We start from the raw sequence: 22,413 nt of genomic DNA, 5'->3' as shown, positions 1-22,413 counted from the left end.
CTAACGGGCCATAAAACGTCTGCATCCCAGTGTTTTGCAGTAATTTCCAGCTATTCCTTTGTATACAAAGAAAAATGATCTTAATAATGCTGGAAAAGTTTAATTTATTTGGGACACTTGCAGATGCACAGCAAAGCTTATTAGGCTTGGTTTACATTAGAACAGCAAAATCATATGCATGCTTGAATGCACAGCATGCTAGAGCCAGCCAGGTCCAATTGTTCCCTGCCCTCGCATTTCCTGCCTGATTTTCACCCATATCATTCAGCTCAATGTAATCTTATTTGCATTATGCCAAATCACAACAGATGTCATTTCAGGGGGCACTTGACATAATAAGGTCAAGCTCTCTCACAATATTTCAGAGAGAAGCCTACTGCACGGCTTCCTTTGATTATAGCAACAACGGGGGGAAAAAACTCCCTTTTATTAAGAGGAAACCTGTGCGCACAGCAGAAATCCATAAATCAAACAAATGTGTGTTTCAAATCTCTTGTTCCCATTTGTGTTTCCCCTACTGATGGCTGGGAGCTCAACAGAAGCAGTACATCAGTGTGGTTTCTCTTTCTCATGCAGTAAACAAGAAGAATTTCCACATAATCGGAGTTCCAGGGGCAACATCAAATCCAAATGTACTACGTTTGCAAGATGAACTGCAGAACTGCTGAAGTTAGTGGGACTACGGTGATTCATACACACTGGATTTTTAACCCATTTAAAAGCCTCTTGATATGCGCACTCACATTTTATTTGCTGACCTCTCTGCATGGCTCACATTGGGAGTTTTTGTCACATTTACGCAATACTGAATGTGGGCTTCCTATAGTCTGTGAAGGACACCTGCTGACTAGATAAATCACACACAGAGAGAAAGCTTCAGTGCCGTAGGGCACTTTAAGCCAGTTAAAAATGTAAAGCTTCTCTGAGAAGCAGGCGGATGCAAGGCAGGCGGGATTCGTGGGCATTAAAGGCGAGTAGGCGTGAAGACGAGCCCTCCTCTCTTTCGCTCTCTCTCCTCAGGAGCGACACAGGGCGCTCGTGTGAAAAGCAGAGCGGTGTTTTTCACTGCGAGCAAATTTCCTGTTTTCTTTATCATATTCACGCGTCTCCCGCTTCCCGTTTTCATGGACACTAAAGATGATTTTGCCGTCAGCGTTTTCCTCTCCCCTCTGTAGTTTTGTTTCTGATCAGTCATATGACAGGAACAGGAAAAGAGGAACCATTTGCAAACAAATAACTTGTCAGACTCTTAGTTTTAGCGCACAGGAGGGACTCAAGGGAATTTAAAAATAAAGGCTTTCACAGATATAATGATTATGGTAAGGTGTGTGCGGAGTCGCTGTGTGGTTATATAAAATGTGCATGAGCAAAGTTCCAATGGAAATTCAGTTTAGATTCATTTACAGTAATAAAAAAAAGAAAGCGAAACACACATGAATGAAAAGAATGTACAAAATGTTTCAACTTTTTTTGGTGGCGAGGGTTAAAATTAAGAGCAGCTTGAGGATGCAGCTACACTGTTACTGTGTTATTGGCTGAGGTCCAAGGCTAGAGGGCTCTGAAATAGCACCATATATCTGCCGAAGGACGGGAGGCCAAGCAGGCCATGGAGCAGACCTGCTCTTTGGATGTGAAGTCAGTCAGCCACGGGCTCTGACACGCTTCCCTCTCTCCCTCTCTCTCCCAGCTTCCTCTGTCATCTGGACACAAGGCCGGGCCAAATCCAGGCGACTGGCTGACTGGCAGCCTGGCTTTGATTTCATTGTTACTACATAGGTGGATGACATCCACCACATCCCTGTCCTCTCCACTGCTGGGGGAGAAAAGGCCTTTCCAACATCCTGCCAGAGGAGGGCTGCAAACATAAGGATGCCACGGCAAGCCATCTGGGCCAGCTTCCTATGTTTAAAACCTCTGACCCTGACTAAACCTTCCTGTACCTGCCACACAGGCACACCGGACAGCTCAACTCTTCCTTTGCAGCAGTGACTCTTTTTTTTTTTTTTTTTTTTGGCTTGTCATCATTTTTATAACTGAGATATTGCTTCCTCCACTGAGAAGGGAAGCAAGTACATTCTGGTAAATGCTCTGCCCGTGTTTCTGGCAATGATGATTTTGTGTGGAAGAATCTAAAATGTTCCTTTTACAACTAGCTGTACAAAAAAAAGAATGCCAACATTAGTGCCAAAGATTAGCACAATCCAGCCCTGCTGTGATGGCTTGCATGCTCATAAAAATCACGCTGTGCCTCTTTAGAAGCCAAATGTTAAGGAGCTTCATTACTGTGCTCGTTACCTGATTCGTGCAGACTCGGGCCATAAACAAGTCTCTGCTGCTGTCGTGTCAGATCTCCCGGCAAACTAAATCACCGCGGCAGCTTAAGATGCCGGAGAAAAGAAGGGCAAAGTAGGGAGTACTGGGTCAGCAATTATGGTGCTGAGTGCCTAAAGGGAGGGAAGCTGGCAATTTCCTCAGGCTTTGCCAATAGACCCTTTCCCATGAACCTCAAGTGACCTCCAATGCACAGCAAGTACTGTGAGTGACCAATAATATGCTACACGGACAAGTCACAACCCTAAACCCGCACAGCTGCCCAAGCCTGAGCAGCAGTTTGAAAGTAATAGCGATGGCGACTCTAGCTAGAATTACGAGGGCTCCAAATTATGTTTGTTTCTAAGCAACAGAGGCATTTTGGAGTGCTGTAATATAACTGCGATACAAGCACTGTGTCCGAGGAGCCGGTCTCTGCCTTTAGAGGTATCAGGCCACGGATGCCACAAAGGAAGAATTTTCCTCCTGCGCCTCACAACATAACTTACAATAAATGTCACTGCCTCGTATGGCTGTTGGATCCCATGCAATTACTTTTGCATTAGCGTGTCATGACAATTTGTGAAGTCAACACATTTGTAGCTGTGAATTGAAAACCCCTGATTATTCTGGACTCTCTCATTTGATCATCAACCTGTCGCCCCGTAGAATGACACCCAGCTGACTCGACAGATTGTGCACGACTCCTCACAATTGTTTTTCTTTTTAATGTCGATTAACAACGGCAGTGACACAGCACTCACTCGTGCAGTTGTATAAGCTCTTCACCCTCCATGGGTGGCTCTGTACACTCAGAGACTCACAGTTCAAGTATTCAGCCATCAAAGCGTCGCTAAAATGCTGTCCTTGTGATGGACTACAACATGAAACTCAGGCCTGGGTGAACATGAGAGACAGGAGGAAAATCAATAGGTGAAACCTCCTCTGCACTGTAATTATTCAAAGTGTGGGAGAGATTTTTTTTTAAAAGAGTGCAAAGAAAATAGAGCCCACTGAAACATTTCATTTGCACAGCAGGGACACTGAAATGACCATGGAGGTATGGTTCTGAAAAATCCCTTCATGGCCATTTGTATAACTTCTCTTTTTCATACGACAACTCTATTGATTTTGAAAAGGTGCTACAATAAGGGCTGAATAACCAAGAATAACCATTATTTTCTTGTGGTGGGTCAATGGAACCATTCATACAACAAGACAAAGGCTAATTTTTCTCTTTTTTCATTGTTAACACACAATTATCTGTCAGTTTATACATCACCAACTGAGTGCAACATGATGAAAGTACTGAGTTAATTTTCTATTTGAACTGTTTTGACATCACCTGTGGCTTTGTAGCAATTATTTAGCTACGAACAACAAGTGGGTCACAACCTCCCTTTTATCAAGGCAATCTGTTAACCCATCAGCTAGCTGACTCTGGGAGCAACAGCCAATATTTTTGGGCTTCCAATGTATCAGGATGTCCGGACGGTGGACACCGGATGGCTGATTCATATTCCTGTTCCATCTGTCGGTCGCTGCGTGCACATGTGACGATTACAGCTACATGTAGAAATGACAAGTACTTTAAAACCAGAGAAAGCTTCTGGTACCAAAAATCTCGTCCCTTGCCTACAGGCTGCAGACTGAATGCTGTAGACTGCTCCTTAGTCTGTCTGTGTGGGCCTATTTGTGTATGTATTTGGGTTTCTTGTTTGTTTAAATACGTTTTAATATGTTAATGACCTTTTTTTATGCCTCCAATTAACTGAACTAAAACTGTATTGGCAGTTTGGAAGTTGAAATGGCAAAGTCTTTTCCCATCTCGTAAATGGATTGACATTTAAGTGTTTTTATAGTATTATTAACATCTCCATGCCACATTTACACATTCACAGACATTCATATAGTGCTTTATACAACATATGAAGCATGCTTATCTCTCAAACATACACACTGATAAACACTTTTGGGCATTTTGGGGTTCAATATTTTGCCCAGACACACTCACAGCCAAGACCATAGGCAGCAGGGGTGCTGCGGGTGCTAGGGCGCCCCCTGTTGCAAAAGGCAGACCAGAGCCACTGAATGGAAGAGTCCGTACCACAAACATGAAAAAGGTCCAGTGGGCCTTTCTCTTTTTTACAGCAATGGCGGATCATGGAGTCTCACGATAGTTCCAAAAGTTAGCAACACACGCTAGCCGCACCATAGAGATATAGCAGCACAGACATTTTTAAAACGTAAGAAACAAGTTAAAAAACTAGTCTGCTTGTTATCAGAACACATTCCAACTGTCCACTAAACCCTTGTGAATTTTGGCCCCCTGCTAACAAGACTCTGACTTACTCAGAGGCTTTGCCCATAACCAGCTAAATATGCTCAGACTCTGAACAGGAGTGTGCCTCAAGAGTAAAATTAATTTCTGAGTGTAAATTTGGAGGTTTATAACCTGCACCCAGATGAAGGCAACTTTTGGCTTATTATGAGCTGCTGCTGAGCAGTTTAACATTATAATTAAGCAGTAATTGTTGTTCTTGACTGTCTGTGTAAATCTGGCTTTTGGGCCAAGTCAAATATTATCCATATTTGGATAGGTTCAGTTTTGGCTGTTTATTCTTGTCTGCTGTGTGCAGCAGAGTCTGGTGAGTAATATTAGAAAGTGACAAGACAAATACAATAATATATATTTTATACCTTAGACTCTAGTACCCTGTCACCTGCTTGCCTAATTCAGCACCCCCACCTTCAAGGCCCTTCCCACGGCTGATTTAGACTTGTGCAGTGAATCTTTGGACAGCCTACGACATAACCTACGTAAATGGCCAATGCTGTTGCCAGCACTCATCCTTGTGCGTGTGTGATATGTTAGTTTCCTTGTGATTGTGTTCCGGTGTTTTATATGCCAGCCACAATAGAAACAAATAAAATACTGGGATGTTTTGTTCCTCCTGGGCCCCCGCTCTTTGTTGTGGTTAGTTTTGGTTTTTGATGGGTTTTAAAATTGTTTTTATTTTTATTTTTTTCAAACATATTTGTCTCTCAACTTTTTTCCACTTCCTTGTCATTTTCCTCACGTCCGTTCCAATTTTTGATTTCCGTTCTGCAATCTCCCTCCAGGAATTTGATGAAACATGTGAGTCCGTATGTTAAGGCAGCGATTATGATTCCCTTAGTTCCCTCAGTTACTCTTCCATTGAGCTGGACATCAGGTTGTGGCGTAAGTAGTGCTGTAGGGTTTCAGAGGGGTCTACGATTATGACCCACCTATGGTGTAAATTTAAAATAGAGGTATAAATCCCCCATTAATCCTCTGTCACATTGGAGGACAGGCGATAGAGCAATCAAACTACTTCATGAGCCACGTGGGAGTGGGATATTCATTTTCCCAACTGGGCTTCATGAGAAACTGGTATTGTGGAGGGCTCCACCAATAAACTTGTAAAAAGATAACATTAAGACTGAGCTAAACTGAGTTCAGCTTATTGGCCCAGGTTTTCATGTGGGCCCTTAAGAAAATTATTTTTGCCACCCCCGATAGTCGCCCCCATGTGTGCAAATGTCCAATTAATAAAGAAGACATGCACCACATACAGAGTAAAAGGGAAAAATTCAAAAGTCCCTCGGCTCGTCCCTTGGCTCGGCTAATAACATTCAAAATGAGTGGTGAGGCTGGTCATTGTATTATCTCACAGCGGCATTACTATACTATATTTTTACATGAAAAGCATGTGGGCATCGCTGAAGTGACTAAAGCTCATCTTCACAGAGAGAGGGAGCCTTTATCAAATCTCATGGCATCCCGATCAGTTGTGATCGGTTGTTAGTGAGATGTTGCCTCCAAAACCACTAATGTCACTCTTAAGGTGGTATTAGAAATGTCGGGGTATCACCAGAGTTCTTGGGATTTTGTGCTATGACAGCTGATCCAAGAGAAGATAACGAATGAAATTCAAAAATGTCAACAAAGAGACAAAATAGTTTAATAGAAAAGTGGCGCCTCTCTAAAAGTTAATGGTTCTCTTTAAAATAGTTATTTAGATGTTTACATCGGGACCAGAATGGTGGCCACTGGATACTGCAAAGCAATGCAACTAGCATGACTAGAAACTGGGCATTGAAAACATGCAGGGGTCAGATATTTGAAAACAAAAATACCACAGATGGTTTCCATCAACTGTCTAACACCAACTTGGACACATATTTGGCCTCTGCTTCAGATTCCTGGTGTTGAAAGAGCTTATCTCTCAGTTCTAGCTGTATTTGGGGTATTTACGCTGTAGCATAATGAGAAAGTGAGTGACCAGAGCCCCAAATGCCCAGGGGGCCTCACTGCTCCATGCCAGCGATGAGTGAGCCACTGGACTCCTTATTTATTTGGACTTTACTGCAGCAGCAGCATTCCTCTCAGAGGAGGCTCTCTAGCTGACAGAACAAGATATTCAAGAACGGACACCGTGGACCGCAGAGTCCTGAGGTTGAATCCTGAGATCAGCACTGAGAACCAGGAGGGGGTATTGTTAGCTAAAACAACTCAACCTCTATAAGGGTACAACTAGAATAATACCCAAAGTTGAGAGTCAGATTTCTGGGATGATCTGATCAAGCAGAGGTATGCGTACAGAAAACACTCTGCTAAAAGCAATATCAACACTGCACCCAAGACAGAGAGCAAGCCAAAGATCATTTGGCTCAGGAGCTCAGGTTTTCTTTTTTTGTTTTCTCTCTTTTTTCTCATATGTGGCTCATTTTGACTGGAAAGGGTTTAAAAAGCCAGTTACGGCGCAACAAAATGAAGGAAATTATCAGGAGAGAATGAAGGAATCAGTGACTCGCTATTCATTCCAACGCTGTCAAACAGCAGCAGAAGTTTCCCCCGTGATGTCTTTCTTAAATAAGACCGAATTTCTGTGATGAATGTCTTTGCACTGCTGTAATTCAAACCAGAGGCAGAGCGTGACAGCAAGATGGGACAAAATGACTCGGACAGGAGCTTTTTTAAATGCAGCTGCTGCGTAGATTATCTGCCCTCCCCATCTTATGACAATGACTTCTGGGCTGGCGGGTCTACAATGGACTCACCTTTAATCTCTCCCTCTGATCATAATAAGGGCAAGTCTGTGATCTAGTTACAGTTACATCAAACTCAGAAATGGCTTTTTAATGTCATGCATTTGAGAAAGAAAGAAATCTGGGGAGTGTGGGGTTAGGAAGGTTAAAAAAAAACCCTCAGGCCAAAGACGTGCATAATCTTTCAACACAAGACTTTGTTTTGTTGAATTTATTTGATGAGAGATTTTATAAGTGAGGCAGACACAGACAAAGATCTCTGATGTTTCTGTCTTGGATGCTGTTTCACGAGTGGGAAAAAAAAGACAAGAAACACTTTTCTTTAACTCCACATCTCCAACACCTCAAGACCATATTTAGCCCTCAGCAAGTCTGCATCCTATATAAAGCAGCTGAGCATAACATAACTTGACTTGATTCCAGTCTGAAGTGATTTCAAAAAGCAGCAATTCTGAGCTTCAAACTGCCATCTTTCTCCCACCTCTCCGCTTCAGAGTGTCAATCAATCCCGTAAGTTCCCACTGTGAGACTTGAAAAATGCCTCCAGGTTAGTTCTTCAACATTCTGTTTCATTTTTATGCTTTCTGTACCAGTTGAGGAGCAGAGGGCCTCTGTATGGATGAACACCCTGCAGAGTAGGCTCGTAAGATGAGGAAAACATTATACAGAGCTTTAAAAATTCAAAGGTCACTTTTTTTTTTTGATGGGAATGAAAACTCGGGTTTGGTTCTTGTTCTCAGTGGATTCATGTGACCCAACCAGCACAGCTCAATGACGTTAATGAGAGAAGTAATCTCTCCATATGGTGACTGCCCCTCACAAAAAGTTCTTCACAGACAGCTGCTCACCAGTAACTGAACAACTCAAACATCCACATTCAGTCATTTACGTAAAGCTGCGAGCATTCTCAGCCGTAGATGTTTCATACATGTAATTTAAACCGTGCGTAGAGGACCAGCGTGCTTTAGATTATTTAGACACAACCTGTCTGAACTTGTTTGACTTTAAGACACACAAGTGACAATGGAAGACATGTGCAGGCAGAGCTTTTTGCTTTCCACAAAAAAACAGAAGATTGCAGAAAAAAGATCTGGACCCTCACCGACATATGGGAGCCCAGTGAGCTCTACACACACAACTGATGCAAAGTCACTAAAAGTCAACTCAGCTGAATCCTCTGGTGTTTTTGTATCTCCTGAGATTAAGGCACCATCAATTAACAGCTACATCTTCATCAAACACAAAAACAACATGCCTCCCCCTAGTGCCTATCTGCATGTAGACTTGTTGAGTCTTACACCCTACCAAAAGATGTGCACTCTTAGTGTTTGTCAAAAGGACTGATTAAAAGTGGGTTAAAGTTTTTACGCATAAACTTTGCAGCTAATAACACGCTGATAACACGGGAAGTAGCCCCTACGCACAAATGCGCACAATTAATATCCACCTGGCTTCGTTCAAACCTCGAGTAAAACTTAAAGCAACTTAAATTAAAAGCTCAAGCCACCTCACAGCAGAGGAAAGCCGGTGTAAACCTAGAGTGCAACACCTCACTTTGTTTTTCGTTTAAATAAACTTCCACCGTGACTCAAGTCGTTATGAGATGTCTCCTCACCTGAGGCGTATGCTAGTCCAATCCAAGTCCGACAGAACAGCGTAAAGTCTGTCTTCATCTCCAGATCTCCGGTCCAGAAGTGCACAAGCTTGAGCTGAGTTTCTCTCTCTTTAATTTTTTTTAGAAGAATAAAAGAAAAAGGACAGGTTGGTTTTAACAGGCTCTTAGTGGAGAAGCTGGTTTCAATGAAGGTCCTTGGGTGGGGTTAAGGGGGGGAAACTCAGGTGAACGCTGTCTGTCTGTGGGCTGCTTTGCGCAGAGAGGACATAGCCGAAGTGCTGAGGAAAAGGAAAAGCACACACACACCACACACACACTTTTCCCCCTCGTTTAGTTTAAAAGGATGCATAAGGCACTGAATGGGATTTTCAACGATTTCCCTTTCCTTTGCTCGTGACGGGAGCGCATCCACATCCACCCACCCAGTTCATAAAACAAGCTGGAAAGGGGTGTGAGCGTGTGAGGTGGTGTGTACGGGCTAGGGAGGTGGGGTGTGGGGGTCAGCCAAACATCCATGACAAAGTTCCTTCCTGCAAAGTCTTGCGTTTCATCCCGCTGTATTAAAGACTTTTAGAACTGCGGATAATAACTGTGGAGGATAATAAAAAAGTGCAATAAGAGCACTGCAATATTGGAGCTGTGGGTTTTCCTATTTGTTGCGTTGCTGCAGAACCGTTTGGCATTGATTTTCTGTCATGGATTTTTCCCAAAGCATTTAAAGTCGTCCTGACACCTAAATAGCTCAGCAGGTAATCCTAATACCATCAGAAATTCTTACAAAGCCACCACGGGAGCACTGCAGTCACCACAGGAAGGAAACAAATGCCACTGCGAGATAAAGCAACAGAGGCAGCCTGCAGACAAATATAAGAATGTAAGAAGGAATGGTATTTTCTATGTATCAAAAATAGGCTCAAATTTAAAAAAATGTTTTTAAATCCTTCTGACACCAAACTGTCAATGCAGTTTTATGTGTTTAGGTCAAATGCTGGTTGTTAATTTGATGTAAAGGAAAGATCTCTTCTGGCATGCTTCTGGACACAAATTCTTCCTCATGTTAAACAAACATAAGCTGAGGGAGTGCCTCTCTATTAAGTGTCCGTAATAACTCATCCAACGGGTCAGATGTAAGTAATGATGCCTCCAAGACTAAACTGCACAGAGTTTCTTCCAGGCTTGACCAAATCCTGTTAACCCCCACCACCCACTCATCCATCCTCCTCGGGGAGTCCTCAGAGTGTGAATAAAAGTCATGTACTAGGAGCACAACATGCCCGTAGCGAGCCGCTATCAGTCCCGTTTTATCGTACAGGGAGGGATTTGGAAAATTGAAAACCTGTGTACCATAAGTCAGAGAGGGCAGAAGGGGGCGTGCGCTTGTGTAATCGTGCGCACGCACAGAGATGGGCCTTCAGGTGCAGGTGTGTGCTTTATCTGTGAACTGTCAGGGTCACCTTTGCGGTGGTCAGACAAACATCGTATGGAAAGTGCAGAATAATCAGCGCAAGTCCAGTCAGATATATATGATGATGTGCTGCTTCACCACTTGGAAATCCATTACAGCATTAATGTGTCTCCGGACTCCTCCCTTGCTGTGCCTTTAGAACAGTCCACACATTAAGCAGCAGCTGTTGATGAGACATATGAGAAATAATATTTTTCCTTGACATGAACATGGTGTGATTCCTCAGCTATGAAGAGCCTGACCTCAGGGAGAGAGCTGAATAACAGGGAGTCAAAGGATCATTGTTTGTTATTGTGGGCATGCGTTTCCACTCCGGATCCCTTACGGCAATCCACCTCTCTGACCTTAAAACACAATGTTGTGATTGAATGGTTGTAATTAAAATGTTCCCTCGGTTTCAGGCCGGCAGAGCCTTCGGCTTCACAGAAAAATAAACACACTAAATTGTGATGATAGCCTAACAAAGCGCTGTCCAGGGAGTTACTAAATCTCATTACGAATATAAAACAGATAATGTCATAAACAAACGAAAAACACTTGAACAGCCAATTCAATAAGAAATCTGCACACATAAGCCATTCAGGCAACAGCGATAGCAAACAATAGGCTTTACGCAGGATGGCACAATCGCCTCTGCTGTGTCAGATGAAAAGGTTTCAGTTTATAATTCGTCCGACCCCTGAGAGACAACCGAGGGCTCAAGGACTCGTCCTTGAAGTGCCAGCACTCCATCCGGCCCATCCTCAGGTCAGGAAACAGATTACAGCTCTACAGCTACTATCATAGGAAGGATGTGGAGCAAGCGTGCAACCCCCTCGCTCTTTCGCCGAAGTTCATGCCCATGGGCCTCCACGCTACACTGCACTTTTGCCAAGCTACTTTGAAGAAGCTGTTACAGTTCAGCAGAGTTCCTTTGGGTTTGTTTTGATTGTGGTAGCCACCATTCTTAGCATTTGTAGATCATGCCAAGTTACGGTGCCCTCCTGACTGTAGGAGCAGCACGGTTTGCATGTAAATTATTTACTATGTAATCAGGATAGCAGTGGGACAAGACAACTCTCACAGCTCAAGGCAGATCCAAACTTAAGTTTGAATCTCAATCTCAGATTTGTTTATTTGCAGCTTTTATCCTTTTTTGCTGAAACTTCTTGTAGACAACTTGTATCCAAATCACACAGGCTCATGCATAGACCTCCCCAAATCATTCAGTTCAATTTAGTTTCATCTTATCAATACTTGTGATTTGGCGCTGAGGAGCTTTATATTAAGCAACGATCAGACAAGCCCTTATGACAAAGAACTTGGCGACAGTGAGAAGGAAAAACTGCCTTTCAACAGGAAGAACGGTCCAGCAGAACCAGGCTCAGGGAGGGGCAGCAATCTGCCACGGCCTATCTACACTTTCTCTTGACTTAGCCACTCCATAATCATTCCCGTTCTTTATGAGGAGACATGGAAGGTATGTAGCTAATGTTGGGTATATTTATTTAAGATGGCACTGTGGTGCAATGGCTGTGTGGAGTTTGCATGTTCTCCCACCTGTGACTATTATGTGTCTTCCTCCCACAGTCCAAAATTGGCCGTAGGTGTGGTGGTCTGAGTCTCTGTGTCACCTCTGTAGCCTTCTCCAGAGTATACTTTGCTTCTTGCCCTGTGACACCCAACCTAAATCCAACATAAATAAGGGAAAACAGCTGGATAGATGTGCTCTAATATAAATTTGAGTTTCTTTAGTGTTTAGTATTTATACCACTTTCTACTTCTCCACTCTTTACTTGACTACATGTATCACAACCATATATCACATACAACCAGCAGATTAATCATTGAAAACTATAAGAAAATAGTTTTTAATACAGCAGTATAATCCTGCTTAAGGGAGATTATTTATATTTAGGGGTCTGCTCTCATTAACTAACAATACTTAAGTGAGATTTTAAATTCAGACTTTTATTTGTAACAGATTGATTTCATCATGTGTTTTTAGTGCTTCTATTTAAGTAAATATAAGAAGTAGGCCTAAACGTTTCCACCATGATGGGGATAAAGTTCTTCTTTGGTCTGCGCCAAACATCCCTGTTGTTACTGTGACTGAGCACTTCTTATCTTTGATTTGAGTGTCCAGGGCACATCTTTCTTTCCCTTTGTCTCCCTTTATCAAATTGTCGCTTTGGTTTAATCTTCCTTTTAGACAGTAAATCCGAGGTCAAATTTCTGTAGTCTTTCTTGTAAATGCCCTTTGACACCAAACAACTAGAAAGAGTTACAGTACTTTCAGATTCTGCTTTACTTCCCATCAATGTCGGTGTTCCCTTTTTTTTTCTCCTGTCCTTTTGGACAGTGACACAGAAACTGGCAGCTATTTGAAAGCTACGCCACTTGTGGAAGATTTTTTCTTACAGTGGAATGATTTATTTCAAATTATTTTTGAATCCCTCGCTGCTCGAGGACATTCACAATCTAATTTTTTCCCTCAAGACCTTGGAGAGCTCTTTAGATGTGGGCATGTCGATATGAACAGATTTGAACAGCTAAGAGAATAGCAGAGGTTAGATAGTTCAAGTTGTTATGAAAAGGACTTATTAATATTAATATGTTTTGACTTTTTCCACCACTGTTATTCATTTGCAAATGAATATGTTAAAAAGGTCAATAATTTCCAGAGGGTGTACTTCCTTTTTCACAAAACTAAAACTGAAGCAGATTTAAGAGGAAATGGCGAGGAAAGCTAGAAGTAATGACTTTTTGCACAATTGCATTTCTCGAGTTTTAATAATAAAATATTAAATAGTGTCGCTTTGAGCTACATAGGATACCCAAAGGCTCTGTAGAGCTGAGTGTCCCATTAAACAGACTGGCCACTGTTTAGCTCTATTACCATTACATTGCCTAACATGTTTTAATTACAATAAGAAACATCTTGTAGTATATAGATGTATATCACACCCAAAAGGCACAAATGTGTTCCACAGAGTCAAACAGAATGACCTGTAAAGAAGAGGAAAACAAGAATGTAAAAGGTTTACTTCATCATTTACGGCAATTTTGCTAAACCTGAACACATACATAAAAGAAAGTGTGTGATAAAAGCATGATGAATGCATATTCCGTGTAGCTGCTGTGCAGAAAAGCACAGTTCCCCCACCGGTCCAGTTTATTGTGCCACTTTCCCATTCAGGAGGCGCAGGCAGCAGCATCCTGCTTCAGCAGCCCCCCTGAGGCCTGTACAGAAGACCCACAGGCAACCCCACTGTCACTCTGTTTATCTGACCTTTCACCTGGCGGGAGGAAACAGGACGTCGGTGCTGTCGTGTGTTTGCAAAGATAACCAAAAGCCCGCCTGTTTTCACTGTGGAAGTGTCAGCGATGGCTCACGCGTTTCAAGAAAAAAAAATTTAAAATAAAAAATTCCGGTGCAGGCGAGTCAGCAACCCTCCACCTCGTCTCCTGTTAGGATAGCTTTGGATTCACATCAGTTGCAGTGTGCAGTTGCGAACTTTGCTTTGATGATTCTTAATAGCATCCTTGATTGTTTGAAGTTGTGTTGGGTTTGCACTTCCACAGCGTGTGGCGTTGTAGAAAAGACATGCAAAGGCAATGTTTGAGGAAGAAAAAGTGATTCGGTTTATTTGCGTAAGCACTTTATACACGACGAAAGGAAATGACTGAACGTGCACTTGGTGTATGTACACAAGGACATGAAACGCAAGGGAAGAGAGTGGACAGGAGGCATAAGACTGCTTTTTAGCATCTTCCTAAGCTAAGAAAATTAAACTCATGATACATGGCTTCAAAATTAGACACATACATAATGAATAGAAACGAATAAACAGATTGAGTTCTTTCCATTTCCTACACAACCACATACAAAATCTTGTAATAAAGTGCATAATAACCTCACCCTGACTGAACTTGGTGATTTTACAAGTCAGTCTAAAGATAGTCTAACCTGGCAATTATTCCGATTATCATAGAAAAAGTCATTTATCTACATCTATTAAACATTATCTGTTGAAGACTGAGTATGCCATTAATGTAATTTGATGCATCTAAGCTAGAGCACAGCGTTTTAAAACTGCATTTAAGCTAATTGGTGCATAAGCCTTGGCACGATGATTACTACAAAGTGGATTTTTTTTTTTTTTTTTACTTTGATGAGTAAGACAATTTTCTGAACATTTTTAAAGCTTTTAAGATAGAAAACAGCATCTGGCAAAATCAAGTCAGAATTTGTGAAAAGAATGTTTACGTCACGCTCATTCAAATAATGGCTGATAACCGTGTTGTGTGAGAAAGCATTGATTGATTGCAGCAATATCAGCCGGACAGAGCAGCAGGAGGGTAGTGGAGGAGCTTCATGGGCTGAGGTTTGTGGCGGCTGTCTGTAATGCACGGGCTAAAGAAGGGGAACGCCTTGCCCCTCGGCCCGTTGGCGAACGAGTAGAGCAGACTCATGTCGTCGGCGTTGTAGAAGGAGACCCTCCTCTCGTCGCAGTCCAAGAAAACCCCGAGCCTCTGCGGGGAAGATCTGACCCGCAGCCTCTCCCACGGCTGCTTTCCCACCGAGTACTCGTTCCCGTTGCGCAGCCGCAAGGTCCAGTAGCCGCTTTCCGGGCTCAGCTTGATCCGAGCGTGCCTGTTGACATTCTCCAAGGCCACTCCCAGGTCCCACTTAGGGCTGGTGCCCACTTCTACCTCCCAGTAGTGTCGACCCGACTGGAAGCCCTGGGCAGCCAGAATGTTGACGCACTGGAGGAAGCGCTTGTTGTGGTTCACGTGGTGGGTCATGACGTTAGATTCGACCGCCACGGTTTTGTCTCTCGAGACTTGAATGCTCGGGTGTGCTGTGTCGACGTCAAACGTCAACAGGGAGGGACCTATGGGGTGAAACAATTCATTGGGAGATAAAATGACTCTAATAAATTCAGATTTTTAACGCAAAAAACTCCAAAACAACCCTTTCACAGCATGATAATGGTGCCACTCCTGTTTCCACCTCAATAGCTTATCATAACACTCCACTCATTTTCCCTTAATTACTCCCATTATTGACTCAGAACCAGTTTTCAGCTCCAGTCATTTTGTGTCTAATGAAGCATCGGGGGGAAATTACCTGGTTTCAAAGATTTGAACAGCCTCCTCCATGTGATGTATTGTAAGGGAGCCAGGTATTTGTTACTGAAAGCATTTATATCAAACTCCTGGGCGATATCCACCTGCGCACATGGTCTGTGCAAACAAAAAGAACACAGAGTTCGGATCATTTGCTCTCAGCGTAAATTACTGTAAATGTCACATGAGCACAATGTGTGCAAAAACTGTCACGAGCAATTAATCGGTCACAACATGGAAATGAGCACTTACCTCAGCGCTGGGAGCTAATGAGAAGAAAAGAAAAAAAAAGTCACGTTAACAGCTTGTTTGAAACGGGTTCGTGAAAAAACATTAATTCCCAATTAGATGATTTTATAATATCAGACAATAATATAAATAGGGTCACATCATTTTCAATTCCCACCTCAGTCAGTACGATGTCCTGGGTGGCAGTGCTGGCCTCCTGCAGCGCTTTTATATTGTCCTCCAGCTCCTTCGCTGCCTGCTCCGTGACCTCCAGGTGGTGCTGGACTTTCACCAGCTCCTCCTCCTGCTCCCTCCTCAGCTGCTCCAACGTACAGGCTTCCTCATCGTTCAGGATCTGATGGAGAGCTTGGAACTCACTTTTGACACGCGCCTGGAGATCTGCCGCGACACTCTGCGAGGAAGAGGGATGATTAACGTTATAAGAGCGGGACTCTCCGTGTCGTGCCACGCGTTTACTGAACACGTGGCTTGCTTGCTTAAAGCTCTAAAAATCTTGCAGAACAACACACATCTCCAGAGATACAAACAGATGGGAATGAAGTCACAGTTAGCATAAAAACTCCATGTGTCTGACAAGTATTGCATAAAGAAGGAAACAATTTCCTTTTCATCATCTCAGCCCAGCGTGTGCGGCTAAAATTGAAGCTCTTATCCTACATCTGTCTGCCTCACTTTGTCATTTTGTTTCCGTCGCTCCTGCTTTTGCACAGTTTTTCATGTTCTGCGCCACTAAATATGCACATTAACATGCTATAAACAGCCATTAGAGAGGGCTGTGCTTGTTCTTATTTCTTAAGTGCTGCCATTCCTTTGGATTCCCACATGAGCGTACCTTTATAATATTCATCTTTTCTTTGTCTCTGTGAATGCTGTTGATGAAGTCCTGCTTCCTCAGGCGGTGGTTCTCCAAAGTCTCCTTCAGTTGTTTCTGCAAAGTGGTATGCAAATCTAATCAGCGTGGGGGATAGGAACACTAAAGCAAAGAGACTATACAGAGAATGAAGGAACTCGATAACGGTAAAAGGGGGAATAATTAACGACAAGAAGTAAACGCTATTCAAGACACGGGCCCATCAGAGAACTTTGCTTTTGTGCTGTTGTTGAGCTGATCTGCATCACATTCAGAGGTTTTTCTTATATTCTGCATGTAGTGAGGAGGAAACATCATAATACATTACAATCTAATGGAATCTAGTACAACTACAGCACAAAACACAGCCTAGGAAAAACACAACATTTTAAAAGGGCCCATATTATTGAAAAGCATTTTGATTGTGTTTTTTTATGTTCTTAATCCACTTGCATATGTAACATAAAAGCTGCGAAAATACACCTGTCTAAAGTTTGGACTAGTGATGTCATCAGAAAAAAAAAAAAAAAAAAAAAAAACCTTATACAAAAAACCCCAATAGCAAAATCTGCAATACTACTCATTTTTTGCAGAGTATGTAACAACATGGGGGTGAACTACAAACTACAACACCAAAGATGGGGCTAGTGTAGTTGCAGTAATAGTGCCAGCCCGACTTGCGAAGAAAAGTAGTAAGAGTCGAGTACGGAAGCACTTGAGGTAGATGACCAAGGGTTGGAACTACGTTTTTGAAAGATGATATGCAAACGATCTTGACTTTCACACCAAGTGTGGAAATGCTTCAGAGAAGAGGCTAAAAGATAGACATCTACATACAGTGGGGCAAAAAAGTATTTAGTCAGCCACCGATTGTGCAAGTTCCCCCACTTAAAATGATGACAGAGGTCAGTAATTTGCACCAGAGGTACACTCCAACTGTGAGAGACAGAATGTGAAAAAAAAAAAATCCATGAATCCACATGGTAGGATTTGTAAAGAATTTATTCGTAAATCAGGGTGGAAAATAAGTATTTGGTCACCTCAAACAAGGAAAATCTCTGGCTCTCACAGACCTGTAACGTCTTCTGTAAGAAGCTTTTCTGTCCCCCACTCGTTACCTGTATGAATGGCACCTGTTTGAACTCATCATCTGTATAAAAGACACCTGTCCACAGCCTCAAACAGTCAGACTCCAAACTCCGCCATGGCCAAGACCAAAGAGCTTTCGAAGGACACCAGGAAAAGTATTGTAGACCTGCACCAGACTGGGAAGAGTGAATCTACAATAGGCAAGCAGCTTGGTGTGAAAAAATCAACTGTGGGAGCAATCATCAGAAAATGGAAGACATACAAGACCACTGATAATCTCCCTCGATCTGGGGCTCCACGCAAGATCTCATCCCGTGGGGTCAAAATGATCATGAGAACGGTGAGCAAAGATCTCAGAACCACACGGGGGGACCTGGTGAATGACCTGCAGAGAGCTGGGACCACAGTAACAAAGGCCACCATCAGTAACACACTACAACGGCAGGGAATCAAATCCCGCAGTGCCAGACGTGTTCCGCTGCTGAAGCCAGTGCATGTCCAGGCCCGTCTGAAGTTTGCCAGAGAGCACATGGATGATACAGCAGAGGATTGGGAGAATGTCATGTGGTCAGATGAAACCAAAGTAGAACTTTTTGGTATAAACTCAACTCGTCGTGTTTGGAGGAAGAAGAATACTGAGTTGCATCCCAAGAACACCATACCTACTGTGAAGCATGGGGGTGGAAACATCATGCTATGGGGCTGTTTTTCTGCCAAGGGGACAGGACGACTGATCCGTGTTAAGGACAGAATGAATGGGGCCATGTATCGTGAGATTTTGAGCCAAAACCTCCTTCCATCAGTGAGAACTTTGAAGATGAAACGAGGCTGGGTCTTCCAACATGACAATGATCCAAAACACACCGCCCGGGCAACAAAGGAGTGGCTCCGTAAGAAGCATTTGAAAGTCCTGGAGTGGCCTAGCCAGTCTCCAGACCTCACCCCCATAGAAAATCTGTGGCGGGAGTTGAAAGTCCGTGTTGCTCGGCGACAGCCCCAAAACATCACTGCTCTCGAGAAGATCTGCATGGAGGAATGGGCCAAAATACCAGCTACTGTGTGTGCAAACCTGGTAAAGACCTATAGTAAACGTTTGACCTCTGTTATTGCCAACAAAGGTTATGTTACAAAGTATTGAGTTGTATTTTTGTTATTGACCAAATACTTATTTTCCACCCTGATTTACGAATAAATTCTTTACAAATCCTACCATGTGGATTCATGGATTTTTTTTTTTTCCACATTCTGTCTCTCACAGTTGAAGTGTACCTCTGGTGCAAATTACTGACCTCTGTCATCATTTTAGGTGGGGGAACTTGCACAATCGGTGGCTGACTAAATACTTTTTTGCTTACATTCATATTTCACAACAGCATTGCTTTGTGAAATCAACTGTGTCTAAAGTTAAATGCTTGAGCTTGTGACGTTAGCAGGATACTTAGCAACCATGCTAACACTTCTGGTAACCAAATATATTGGTAACATGCGTGTCATTCTGAAATGACATGGACTCAAAGGATTAGGGTAACGTCTGTTTTTCTTTTTTAATTTGAATTGAATTGAGTTTTAAGAATCAGGTAATTATGCTGGTACTGGTACCGACTACTAGACTTCCAGGAAAGCTAAAGAATGTACTGCCGAGGATGAAGACAGTAGCAACATACACTGAAGCCAAAATGTCCTTTTTTGTTAAATATAAGCTACATTATAAATTTTTTGACTGCTCTGCTTCAGACTGAACTGACAAAAACAGGTATTTTTACTGCAAACATATGACTGCGCCATCTTAATTAGAACCAACCCAATATAGGTTTTTAAGACCAATACTGATATTTTGTGATTTAAAAATCAGATACATCAGCTGTTATAAATGCTGATAGTCATCAATCAGCAAATAGCTGACATTGGCTAATAACAGTGATAAAGCTTAGATTAAGCTGAAGTTCAAACTAATATGAAATGGGATCATTATTAAGGAAAAAAAGCTGGCTTAAATGTTTATAGCCTGAAACACATGTTAAGGTATGTAAAGTCAGAATTATAAAGGGTGTGGGCCCCATTACCTAATTGGAATCACTGAGCTGGAGTTCTCAACCATGTTTGTGTTGTTGGTCATGATCCATTTTTTTATTTTAATGCAGTTATCTTACCAATATTATGGGTTATTATGCTGTTAGCTGGTGTAACAGCTCAAGGAGGCCTGCGCTCCATTTGCACGCATCTATGCGCACGCAATGGACCTACGCAAACGAGGCCTCGAGCCTTATATTTGCTCGACAGATCAATTTGTCTGTTCTCTTAGGAAAAGTGGAGAAGGATTTTTTGTCTGTGCTAAAACCAGCAAAACAAACAAACAAAAAACCTTACAAGTGTTTTTATTATTCTGTCAGTGTATATTAATGCCTCTGCTGTGCGTAAGTTGCACAATCTGTTATACAAAGTATTATAAAGGAGAGTGAAGAGTGAACTTTGGTCTGAGCAATTCAAACAAGGTAGGCTGAGGGCCGAACAACAATAAAACAAACGTGGACTGAAGCATGAATTATAACTATATTGAACCCAGATGTTACTTGCTGGTCAATTGCTATTGATCGGTCTACTTAAGAGCACAAGGTTATTTGTATAACATCGCAGAAGACTTTATTTCTTGCTGACCCAAAGAAACTGTCTGGAAAACCGCCAGCACGACAGTTAAACATGAAGTGAGACTGAAATACAAACCTCTAGGTTCTTGGTGTAAGCATCCGAGGTAGTGGCACGGACCTTCTCCACCATGGCTGCCACAAGGTAGTTAGTTTGAAACTGCTTGGAGCTGAACTCCTTGCGGCATTGTGGGCAGGTGACAGGCCCCTGCGTTCCTCTCCAGTACCTGGATATGCAAGATTTGCAGAAATGGTGCATACAGGCCAACATGACAGGCTCTCGGAACAGATCACAGCATATGGCACATGTCAGGTCCTCTCTCAGACTGCCTCTGGTGGACTGAACAGCAGCAGCAGCAGCAGCAGCCATGATGAAGGGTGCTGTCCTCTTTGAGATCCCTTCACAGGAAGTGAAAGCAAAAAGTCTGAAGGCAAACAGAAAAGATTACCAATCCACTTCTGCAAATACTTTACAAGGAGATAGCTTCGATTTTTCTGTCAACTGCCAATAAATGAAAGGAAAAACAAATAGTTCACCTTCAAACACAGCAGAGTGTACAGCTACAGTCTGAAGTCCATCACTGATAACAAAGCAGTGCAAACAGCTTAATACTAGCACTAAGCACCTACTTGATGGTGATCAGCAGTAGAAATCAGGTGCTATATCACGCGGCTTGCGAGCTAGCTTGTGATTTGTATTGTGAAGGCAGTGTTTACTCAGGTGGCGTGTTTGCTCTTAACTGCCTGGAGCCTGTTAGCGTTTAGCTACGTGTAGCAGCCTCTACAAAACAATAAGAAACAAAAGACATTTCGGAACTTCAATAAAGTGACTATAATCGTCACATAATGAATACTTTGATGAACTTACGTGGTCTGTTGTTCGGAGAAATTCAAAACCGAATACGTCAAAGTTCGCCCCTCTGCTCTCTACTCCCTGCTGCTACTGTTTGGGAACAAATAGTCTTATATTCTGCGCATGCGCACGCAAACACACTGATTGGTCAGTGTGTTTGATGGTGAACAGCAGATGGCAACGACTTTTGTCAGCAATTTTCGATATACACTAACTGGTCATTTTATTAGGTACACACGTTCAACTGCTCATTAATACAAATATCTAATCAGCCAATCACGTGGCAGCAATTCAGTGCATTTATAGGCATACAGACAAGGTCAAGGCGACCTGCTGAAGTTCAAAGTAAGCATCAGAATGGGGAAGAAAGGGGATTTCATTGAGAAATGGGTATTCGTGCCAGACAGATCTGCTGATCGACTGGGAATTTCCTACAAAACCATGTCTAGGGTTTACAGAAAATGGTCTGAAAAACAGAAAATATGCAGTGAGCTGCAGTTTTCTAGGCTTTGTTGATACTAAAGGTCGGAGAAGAATAACCACACTGCATAAAGCTGATAGGAAAGTAATATTAACTCAAATGACCACTTAACAGGAAATTCAGGCTAGAATTCACACAGACGCCCCAGAAATGGGCAATAAAAGATCAGAAAGATTCTGATGAGTCTTGATTTTGCTGGTACATTAGGCAAGTATGGTCAGAATATGGAAAACAACATAAAAGCATGGCTCCATCCTTGCTTGTATCAAATGTTCAGGGTACTGTTGGTGATATTTTCTCGACACACATAGGGCCCTTTAAGTACCAGATCATGATTTAAACACCACAGCCTGCTTGAGTGTTGTTGATAACCATATCCATCATTTTATGATCACAGTGTACCCATCTTCTGAAAGCCATTTCCAGTGAAACTCTCAAATTAGCTCAAAGTGGTTTCTTGAATGGGTTCTCTGTATTCAAATGGCTTCCACATTCAGCAGATCTCAGTCCGACAGCTCACCTTTGGGTTGGGGTGGAAAGAGAGATTCACGTCATGGATGTGTACCAGACAAATCTGCAGCAATTGGGATGCTATCATGTCAATATTGACCAAATCTCAGAGGAATGTCTCCAGCACCTTTGCCAGTCGACCAATATTTATTTTCAATCTACCT

The 22,413-nt window shown here is 42.5% G+C and overlaps 2 protein-coding genes across 9 annotated transcripts in view; both read right to left on the bottom strand.

Moving 5' to 3' along the window:
• flt4 (fms related receptor tyrosine kinase 4) overlaps positions 1–9,414 on the bottom strand; it is a 52,230-nt gene extending 42,816 nt beyond the window's left edge. Inside the window, exon 1 of the mRNA XM_084942980.1 lies at positions 8,999–9,414. Within this exon, the coding sequence (XP_084799106.1) occupies positions 8,999–9,056 (58 nt within the window). The 5' untranslated portion in view covers positions 9,057–9,414. The remainder of the gene's footprint in view (positions 1–8,998) is intronic.
• A 4,649-nt stretch (positions 9,415–14,063) lies between these two features.
• trim105 (tripartite motif containing 105) lies at positions 14,064–21,392 on the bottom strand. Of its 8 annotated transcripts, none has more exons than XM_084942965.1 (8): positions 21,274–21,392; positions 20,943–20,986; positions 20,485–20,804; positions 16,657–16,752; positions 15,982–16,215; positions 15,828–15,841; positions 15,577–15,692; positions 14,064–15,340 (listed from the first exon to the last, which is right to left on the bottom strand). In XM_084942965.1, exons 3-8 carry the CDS (start codon positions 20,773–20,775, stop codon positions 14,781–14,783), a joined length of 1,311 nt encoding a protein of 436 aa, XP_084799091.1. In that variant the 5' UTR covers positions 20,776–20,804; positions 20,943–20,986; positions 21,274–21,392; the 3' UTR covers positions 14,064–14,780. The 8 variants fall into 8 exon arrangements, with proteins under 8 accessions (XP_084799091.1, XP_084799074.1, XP_084799029.1 ...); XM_084942948.1 differs by having other exon boundaries at positions 20,485–20,830; positions 21,274–21,391; XM_084942903.1 differs by having other exon boundaries at positions 20,485–20,830; positions 20,943–21,186; positions 21,274–21,390.
• Between the last annotated feature and the right edge of the window lie 1,021 nt (positions 21,393–22,413).

Source organism: Perissodus microlepis, chromosome 2 (assembly GCF_051167445.1).
Source record: "Perissodus microlepis isolate ML-2025 ecotype Zambia chromosome 2, ASM5116744v1, whole genome shotgun sequence".
Lineage (NCBI taxonomy): Eukaryota > Metazoa > Chordata > Actinopteri > Cichliformes > Cichlidae > Perissodus > Perissodus microlepis.
The sequence above is the reverse complement of the archived record's forward strand: the minus strand, read 5'-3'. Positions and strand labels throughout refer to the sequence as shown.